The sequence below is a fragment of the Aplidium turbinatum genome, chromosome 2 (genome assembly GCF_918807975.1).
Source record: "Aplidium turbinatum chromosome 2, kaAplTurb1.1, whole genome shotgun sequence".
Taxonomy (NCBI): Eukaryota; Metazoa; Chordata; class Ascidiacea; order Aplousobranchia; family Polyclinidae; genus Aplidium; species Aplidium turbinatum.
In genome coordinates this window covers 56,315,237-56,325,438 of record NC_137473.1, presented here as the reverse complement: position 1 = coordinate 56,325,438, position 10,202 = coordinate 56,315,237, and the positions used below count along the sequence as shown (strand labels likewise).

At 38.5% G+C, this 10,202-nt stretch overlaps 1 protein-coding gene across 1 annotated transcript; it reads left to right on the top strand.

Moving 5' to 3' along the window:
* Positions 1–266: 266 nt before the first annotated feature.
* Positions 267–5,542, top strand: LOC145764461 (growth hormone secretagogue receptor type 1-like). Its single transcript, XM_082576075.1, has 9 exons — positions 267–573; positions 681–822; positions 1,097–1,222; positions 1,327–1,456; positions 1,679–1,807; positions 2,285–2,424; positions 3,820–4,058; positions 4,639–4,777; positions 5,384–5,542. Exons 1-9 carry the CDS (start codon positions 267–269, stop codon positions 5,535–5,537), a joined length of 1,506 nt encoding a protein of 501 aa, XP_082432201.1. The 3' UTR covers positions 5,538–5,542.
* Positions 5,543–10,202: the final 4,660 nt, after the last annotated feature.

The following is a 10,202-nucleotide window of genomic DNA, read 5'->3' as shown; positions in this document are numbered from 1 at the left end:
AGCAGTTCCAGGACCATCCTGTCAGTTCACTAGACAATATCAATATTTCCAATTATTAAAACATTTAATATTTGTGCCATTCAATGATGGGAACTTGTTTCAGAAAAGAATCAGTGCTGCTTTTGATTGAAAAAGTGAAGTTTACGATTCAAGATGATTTATTATTTGAAGGTTTAGCAGAATGTCAGTTGACAGATGACAGAGTGGTAATCTGATAGAGTGGAAAGTAATCTTGGTTTTGGAATGTGAGTGTTGTGTCCTGTAAGATGGTGGATGTTGTGTCCTATAAGATGGTGGATGTTGTGTTCTGTAAGATGGTGGATGTTGTGTTCTGTAAGATGGTGGATGTTGTGTTCTGTAAGATGGTGGATGTTGTGTTCTGTAATATGGTGGATGTTGTGTCCTGTAAGATGGTGGATGATGTGTCCTGTGAGATGGTGGATGATGTATGCTGTAAGATGGTGGATGATATGTCCTATGAGATGGTGGATGATGTGTGCTGTAAGATGGTGGATGATGTGTCCTGTGAGATGGTGGATGCTGTGTCCTGCAAGTTGGTGGATGTTGCGTCCTGTGAGATGGTCGATGATGTGTCTTTTAGAACAATGAAGACTAACTGTCAGTTCATCACAGTGTTGTGCATTTAGGTGTGATTAGATTATACTGTGTGCTTACTGTAGCTGCCAATCCTATGAATTCACTTGTGATGATGAATACGAAAGCCGTGGTTGTAGAAAGAATGGATTCCTTTGTCCAAGTTCTCGCGACCTCATTGCCAACCTTTGTCAACGTCTCATCTTCTGTGAACAATTCTACAGCGTAGTAAGTAATTTGTGATGTAATTTTTGGTGAAACAATATTTGAAAATGTTGCTATTGTTTATTATGAGTTTGGATGACAAGACTAAACGAAGAGACAAAGTGATTTTGGCTCAAATACTTTTGGTGACCCTAAAAAATTTTTATATTTAAAGATGTATTAATCGAAACATAAGTTAATGTCTGCATCTTGTGTTGTTCCATTTTAGTGCACTCCCATACGTTCCTGTCAATAAACTTTTATGTTTTTGTTTTCAAATTCTCGTTTTGCGTTGAAGCATCTACGAGAGACCATTCAGTGATTCTGACGTCATCGTGACGTCATGCCTTTTAGGAATATTTTTGCTCTTTGGCGTCTTCGCGAACATCGTCACAATGGCAGTGGTTCTATCCGCCAGACACAGGTGAGCTGTTTGATTCAGTTGTAACAAAAGTTTTGACATTATTAGGCTACTGGACTCAAAACGAGTATTGTGACGTCATTTAAGTTTTGTTTCCTCTTTTTCAGGTCGATTTTCAATTCGTTTATTTTAAGTCTCTGTGTATCCGACACCTTGTCAGCTTTGATAAGTTGGATCAACTTGTACCGGAGGACTTGGGGGTTCGATCACTTTTTACTGCCAGTGTTCATATGCAAGGTAAGTGCTGCGTTTTGGTTGTAATGTTTAGAAAAATACATCATCGTAGCTTGAACAGATGACCTGAACCACAAAGTGAGTCGATTGTGTTCCTTACAGTTATGTCAATGGTGGGTTTAAAGGTTTTGTGAACTTTAATTGCAAATAATAGCACATGCATCAAGATACTTTGATAGCAATGGATCGTATATTTAACATCTTTACGAATTCTTTTTTATCCAGCTATATTGGTCCTTCGAAATTATGACTTCCTTCGTCACATCTCTGCATATTCTCAGTTTCGCTATCCTCCGGTACGTTGGTATCATCTTCCCGCATAAGATGCGCAAGATAAACTCCCGCCATAAAAAAGTGAGTTGCTTTTGTTGACGTCATCAAAATCTCAATACATCATAATAACTTTCAAGTTACGTAATAGTTTGTTTATTCCTTTGTGATGAAGATTGTTTATTAATACACAAGTGTACGTAAGTGACAGAATAATTGAAATGAAAATACTTTTGACCCCCTGGTTCATGCAACGCAAGTTCGATCCCCGGCCAACCGGATTGAACTTCCCTGATGAGTGAAGTTGATACAACGTTACCATGTTTGATCTTCCAAACTTCCGGACACTTCTTTTCATATTTGATAAAACTACCATTCAACGTTTTATAGGCAGAGAAAACTTTTTCTCGAACCGTTGAAAAATTCATGATCAGATCCCCGCTTCAATGCGTGATGGGAAATTTCCTTGGTTTTGTATTATCTTCTTTTTATACAACTCTAATTTCAAAGTTAAATTGAAAGATTTGTTTCCGTATCTAATCACCAGTTGTATGTTCTCAGATATGGATAGTGAGCCTGTGGTTGGTTGCGATTGGAGTCGGTGCTGTCCCTTTTGGGTTGTTCACTGGAGTATCGGCAAAGAACCGTACCGATTCATCGCCACAATCGAAGTGGCCGGTGTGCACTCAAGTCGATGACTCGTGAGTTTTCTAAGATGTATTTTATTACTTCATTTATTTGGACGTTGGCCAAACACTACAAGAACATTCCACAATTTCACGTTGAATTTTTGTTTCCAAACATTAAGAAGATGATAAACCCGCTAAGCATCAAGTGTTGCCACAAAGCATTTTGTCATTCAGACTTTCACATTTTATTTTCAAAAAGTGAAAATTTCTACTGAATGTGTAAAGTTGAGACGCGACTAAACATCCGCAGTTGAGACGCGATTAACCATTCGCAGTTGAGACGCGATTAACCATCCGCAGTTGAGACGCGATTAACCATTCGCAGTTGAGACGCGACTAACCATCCGCAGTTGAGACGCGATTAACCATCCGCAGTTGAGACGCGATTAATCATCCGCAGTTGGGACGCGATTAATCATCAACAATAAAAATCAAAAGAAATTGGCAGCCGCTACCATCTGACGTTTTGCCCACGTCACATTCGGGAAGCGTTTACGTCATAGTTGATGTTTTCGAGAGGCTTTGTTAGAAAGCGATGCACTCATTCATCTACAAGTAGTTGGGATATACAAAACACCCCCAGGCCGTTAATGGGCCTTGCTTGGTTATATTGTGTCTCTGTCATCAATAATCGGTCCATTATTAAATCGTCTCCTTTTCAAATCCTCAGAGGATGACGTCAGTTCTCGATTGTGACGTTCACAGATTTCACATCGGGTGTTGTTGTTTACATTAATTTTTAATTCTGATAATATTGTTTACACATTGTTGTGTTTCTACTAATGGACCTTGAAAGTAGATGTAGATGATTATTGTGTCAACACAAGTGGCGACATAAAGTGGTTGAACGACCTGTACTGCCACCTACCGGAATTTATTTCAAATATCTTTTGTCACTAATGATCTTTTCTCTTCAAATGAATACGCAACTCCAACCTTGCTGCTTTGGTTTGATTAGTTGTGCTACAAGCCACCCCCTATTCGGAACTCTGTCGTTTTATGACAGAGATAACCATTCCTAGATCTGTCAAATTAGAAAAACTAAAAGAACTAAAAATGAAACTACAACGAATCGCTGCGTAAGTTCGACGAATGGAGGCAAATGGAGCAACAGTTCGAAGACTTTGTTAGTATTTGCTTCATTTGAAGGTCGCTTTAGGAAGATCTAGCTTTTCTTCAACAACACAATCTTACATTTGATCAATGTTGCTTTGATGTCTGATTGGTGCGGATAGTGCAGAACAATTTACAAAAGCTCCTAACCCTCAAAACATCAGATCACCTTGAAAATTATAAAACAAGACATTCTAAAGTTTAAAAAAATTTTAACGAACATATAGGAAAAATAAGGAGACTACACACTTGACGCCATCAGCCTTTCTACATCGCGATATTTGATGCTTACAGGATCATGGAGTACAAATATTTTGCCATGACAACGTACACGATCTTCATCTTCGTCCCAATAGCGGCCACGCTCGCTGTTTCCTTGCTTCTCGGCGTCACAATGGTTAGAAGAGGGAAACAAATTGCGGGGCACGTTTCGAATACGTCTGCAACGTCTCGCAAGCGCAAAGAAAAGCAGGCCATTACCCAACTGAGCCTCGTTGTCGGTTCGTTTCTGCTGGGATACATCCCATTCACAGGTAGCATAGTGATCGTAGTTATTAGTTAGCCACATATTAGCTAATAGTTAACTAAAATTTAATTAATAATTAACTACAGTTTATTTGATAATTGCCTAAAATTTAGCTGATAGTAAACTACAATGTAAGATGCTCGTTGAGAGCTTAATAGTTGATTCGTGGTAATTTGAATTCAAGGTTTAATTTCCCAAATGAACGAAATTATGGCCACACTTTGAAACACAGAAAAGGTTGAAATTTTTGAAGGACTCATTGATAACTTTGCCATTATTGTTCGATTCGTTTGTACGTAGAGTCTTTCCTTCGTATTTGTGCTGCTCTGCAGACTATATTTAGTTAAAGTGTCATGCACAATAATGGAACAATCGAAACATAGAATTACTTGTAACTCTAATAACGTTATGTCTAACACTTCAACATAACTTGCCGTCACATGCCGTGTATGTATATTGAAATATGGTTAGGCTATCTGTTATTGCATCATTTTAATAATAAAGATAACGGTTCGAGAATGTCAATTGGTCGAACGCCATAAGTTGATTCGAACAAAACAGCCACACAATAGCTGATTGTCTTGCAGCGTTTGAGTTCTACACAATGCACCAGCCCAACACCTCTTCCCATGTCATGTGGGTGGATTGGCACTTTGGTACTTGGCAGTATATCTGTCTCAGACTGTCCGAATGCCTCAATCCTGTCTTCTACAATTTATCTTCTAAGTAAGTAGGAGGAAGTTTGTTACTATTTGAGCTAAATCATTTACAAGTATGTGTAAGTGACAGAATTGAGTTACAATAAAGGTTTTGTTAGACCAGGAAACAATTTCCTTCAATAAAACATTATTTATTAGATAACCACGTCATCTCATGATGACTGATCTACCGCATGTTTCCGTTTGAATCAATAGCTTGAGCATAACCAACATAAATCCTAAGAATCCTCATCCTCTCTGTGAACACTGCAAGAGGCAGCTCAGGAAGTCTGCAATATTCATGTTACAACGGAAAGTTTCGTCTAATAAATTAAAGGTCTGTTGTTCGAATCCTTCCAAAGTCGGCTTGGTAATTTTGTATAGTAAACATTGTTTGATTTTTAATGGCTCGATAACGCTGGAGCACAACCGCGTTTTATTCACCTTGTAACAATGAACAATGATATTCCGAATTGCAGTTGAATATCATCGTAATATTCTATCGATTGAAAATTGCACGAATTGAGAGTAACTTACGTTCTGATGGAATTCCAGACGAAGGAAGCAAGTTCTTCTCAATGCATGTTTGCAATTGGGCTATTTATGTTTATAAAAACTTTATCACACTTTTCAGAAAAATGCGGGATCGATCAATATTGCTCCTTCGAAAAGTTTTCTACTGCCGAAAGATGAACAAAGACAACACAACCTCCTGCGCGGTTCCGTCGCTGTGGAGCACTGTTTCTCGTGCCAGCACCATTATGACGCGAACTCTTTCGTCAAAGTGAAATGCCGCTTGTTGCGAGAAACGAGCGGTTTCAGTACCAACTGGGTTTCTTTCAAGCGGGGGCCACGCGATGTCAACAAATGGAAAGATGAAGCTCATGCCCTTTCAATAGCACAAAGGCTAAATATGGAACAAAATTTATGGCCAGTGCTGGGTGAGACAGAGAGGGGGAGGCTTCTGGGCAAATGGAATAGAAGATTAAATTTTCACACACCAGACGTACGCATTCGGCAAAATATAATGAAAACAATCCTGGTGGAATTGTAGTATTCTGTTCACTCTGTGTTGTTTCATATTCGAACTTCAAAGCAGCGTTTCCAAGCGTTATTATTGACATTGTTGAAAGCTTATGAGTTGCAATATCTCATGCCACAAGATGTTGTGCAATTTTTTTTCATCATCCATTTAACTAAATATTATATTTCAACAAAGTGTATTTGTTGTGTGTCAAGGACGTGGCAGGTTAGCTAACAATAGCCTACCGTCTCTCATTTCTAGCATTAAGTTGCAACGTTCATCTGATGAAGGCGAAAGTAAAATAGCGTCTTTGTGACGCAACTGTTACAGCCATAATAAACCTTTGTCTACGTTTGTGTTCATCTATTTAACGATGGAGTAGTCAGTTACGCATTTCAAATTACAATATCATAAAACGTTTTCTTCTTAAACATATTGACGCAGCCTACACTGTTGTAATAAAAAGGTTATTAAACTACATTATTTGTATTCGTCAGTTTTATCTTCAGAAAAAAAGCTTTTTTCATCCCACGCTACAGTTCCAACAAACTCCTTCCAAATATTTCCTTGGCCTGACTTGATGGTAGAAATTATGGCAACTCTTATGTTGCTTGAGCAGTTCATTTTGTACCGAAAAAGCGAAAAGTGCAGAACGAAACAGCCATGATAAACACAATAATGACAATTTAAGATTACGGCGAGAATCACTGTGCTTTAGATAAGTAGCCTACTTTCAACAATAAAATAATTTTTGTAGACAATTATTTGAGCATTGAATCTATTTCAAAAATAAAAACAAAGATGGAACATTGGAAAAGAATATTTCTGTCCATTCTTTTATGTTTGCTTCATAAACCTTACCTTGGTTATTGAAGGTATGGTGGAAGGAAAGAGGTGCAGGGGAAGGAGACGAACATGGGGAGATGACGTTATACAGTGGGCTGATTTGTCAAGCATTGGAGAAACAAAAAGAGTAGTGGAAGAACGTGACTTGTGGAAGAAAGTGACAGCCAACCTTCGGATCGGAGACGGCACGTGATGATGATGAAACCTTACTTTGATGATCTTATTGGCTTCTTCCATGGTTTCTATGGTGATATTTCATCTTCTCAGTCACTTGTGCAAACCAAATCTAGCTCGTCATCACTGCCGGCATTCCAATGTCATCATTCCAGAGAGAGATATTATTTGGTTGTAGCAAAATATTTTTCTTCGAAACGCAACTTCGTAACATAACAAACTTTCTTTAAATAACATACATCACCTCATCGGGAACATTGTGAATCTGGAAGGGGGGGGGGGGGGGGGTAAAAGAACAGACCTTCGGCCCCAAAGGGTTACACGACGACGAGCACCTCATGATTTCACAACATCAGCAATTTATAGTTTAAAATAAAACACTGTGTTTGAAATAGGCTTACACCACCTGGTTTCTATTTATGAAAACACAAATGGTCAGAAAATGCATAACTAGCTAGATATAAAATGCAGATGGGAAAAATTGAAGAATTGATAAACAACACAACAGTGGACAACACAAATCCAGATTGAATGTGGGCTACGGTAGAAACGTCACTAGCGATCATAACAATATAAGTGCAATTAGACATTTTTTAACTTAGAAACAATTGAATTGGTAGCTACGGGATGTCCAGCACAGTCATGTGGTGCAGGCGAGCATCGAACCGACCTCGGGGTAGATCCAACAAGTAGCCTGGGGGGAGGGTGGAGGCGATTTCAACAAAACGCAGTGATCTGCATGTGCTTACACATTAATCAGAATTTGCAAATACACCATGAGCACATTTTCGTGTTTTCTTTAGTTGAAGAGGCAATCATCTCAATCTGGTTCCCACCTCTGGACCCCCCACTAAACCGACGCCACACCGAGTTTCAGCCAGGCACTTTCATCTCTTGGTGACATTAGCAGACAAAGTGCATAGTTATGTTGACAAGCAAGCTGCATTGATCAAAATCACTAGGTGTGCCAGCAACATGTATTGCTTCACAGACGTTTCGCGCACCATTCAGAGCGAAACATGCAAAATAAAATTTAGAAAGCCCTATGCTGCAGTGCGGTTGATAGCAAAGACTAAATGAAGCACACATTGTCTTAAAGTTCAAAGAAAATGAAAGCGTGTACCAGCAAACATCTATAGGATTGGCCCATGATACAGTATTGTTCGAATTAATTGAAACTATCAAGAAAACAGGCTGAAATTGTGTATATTTGGTTTATTGTGATAATTTAACAGATGTGCATAGTTTAATACCTAATGTGGCCTCAACCTTCTTTCAATATTGCACGAACACGGTTTGGCATGGATTCGATTAGTTTTTTGCAGTTTTCTGCAATTTTTGGGTCCCAAAACCACACCTGAATGATGGCCTCCATCAGCTTCCTTATGATGGTGCAGTCCTTCTTGCGTAATCGTGCCTTGATTATGCTCCACGAATTTTCGATAGGATTTAAATCCGGAAAATTGCTAGGCCAATCTAATATGGTAATCTTGTTTTTCTTCAAAAAAATTATTGGTTTTTCTAGAAGAATGGCATGGTGCGAGGTTTGTGAGAAGGAGTATTGGAGAGACACTGAAGCCCTGCCATTTCAATCAATGTGTAAAATATCCTCCCAAAAAGATATTCTGGGGAAGTTTTAGCCACAGAGGTGTTGGATCACTGTTTCCGGTGGAAGGTATAATGAGTTCTGAACGATACATCGATGTGATCACAAAAAAAGTTATCCCAGACCTGGGAAAAGCATTTCCTGAAGATGGGGGCATTTTTCAGCAGGACCTCACACCATGCCATTCTTCTAAAAAAAACGCTAATTTTTTAAAGAAAAACAAGATTATCGCGTTAGATTGGCCTGGCAATTCTCCGGATTTAAATCCTATCGAAAATTTGTGGAGCATAATCAAGGCACGATTACGCAAGAAGGACTGCAGCATCATAAGGAAGCTGATGGAGGCCATCATTCAGGTGTGGTTTTGGGACCCAAAAATTGCAGAAAACTGATAAAAACTAATCGAATCCATGCGAAACCGTGGTCGTGGAATACTGAAAGAAGATGGGGGCCGCATTAGGTATTAAACTATACACATCTGTTAAATTATCACAATAAACCAAATATATACAAATTCAGCCTGTTTTCTTGACAGTTTCAATGTAATTGACAGTTTCATAATACAATTCGAACAATACTGTACTAGAGAAGGATCCACAGAGGATATTAACTGATATGCATAAATCAACAAGTGAATAAAATAATAACAAATATGAACAAAAATAGTTACTTTTAATACTTTTTCGACATTATTAAAAAAATAAATAAAAAATAGTTAAAAATCATGTAAATTTCACTTTGTGTGGAGCTACATGTACTTGGGAGGTTACTGTTATTTCTTTATTCACTTGTTATTTTAAAGGCTGGCCAAAAGATATGCGAGCAGTTACATGGGCGATTACAGTGAGCGGTGTAGCCTACCCGCTCACCTATCTTTTGGCTATTTTTGATGTAAACCTTTAAGTAAAAAACAACATTATATATCGTAAACAAATGGCAGTGAGCAAAAATATCCACAATAAGATGCTTAGAAATTATTTTTGTGTTAGTCCATATGAAATTAATGCTACATGCTATAATATAAAAGACAAAAAAAAGTTTTATTTGAAAATACAAAAACTTTGACTATTCCAAGTGTGCAGTGAAAATTTTGGGGAGGCACGTTAAATAACAGATTTTTCCATAAGCTACTTGAACTTATTGCAAGCAGAGCAGGCCCGTTGAGAAGAAACTAACACTTCTAAGAAGAACGTACCGCAACAAAGAATACGAGCGGATTTCTTCAAGTTCTTGGGCTCCTTGGAAAAGTTAGGAGCCACTAAAACTATCCCGGGTCCAAAAGCACCCCCTGGACCCCCTGTCAACGCCCCTGGACCCCCTGTCAACCCCCCTGGACCTCCTGTCAACCCCTCTGGACCCCCTGTCAACCCCCCCTGGACCCCCTGTCAACGCTACTCATCACAAGCACTCCATACTGGTACCAAATGATGCCAAAATTTAATTGCTTGTACATAATACAATTTTGGACATAAGTAAACTCTTTCATGATGTAGTTTTATAAAAACAAGTGTCGTTTTAGCATCAAATTAGCAAATTAGCTTTTGCTTTAAAAGCAAAAATGGGTGACTTGGAGTTTTTAAAGAAGTTTGGTGGTCCGTTTGCCATAGAAGAGAATGTAATCTACATAAATTTCTTAAAGGGATACTAAAGGAAAAACCTGACTTGGCGATTTTCCACGTTCTTTCTGTTTAACATGCTACAATAAAACGATTTTCAATAAAATTTTGCCCCATTGCGGTCTGACCACCATTGCGCTCGTGCTTTTGTCAGAGCTTTCAAAGCTAGATTGGGCCTGAGCAACGA

Bases quoted from the DNA above. Each gene is read 5' to 3' on its own strand.
- LOC145764461 (XM_082576075.1), top strand. From the start codon at position 267: ATGGTGGATGTTGTGTCCTATAAGATGGTGGATGTTGTGTTCTGTAAG. The intron at 823-1,096 runs GTAAGTAATTTG...TTTGCGTTGAAG, and splicing joins GTGAACAATTCTACAGCGTA to CATCTACGAGAGACCATTCA. The intron at 4,059-4,638 runs GTAGCATAGTGA...ATTGTCTTGCAG, and splicing joins GGGATACATCCCATTCACAG to CGTTTGAGTTCTACACAATG.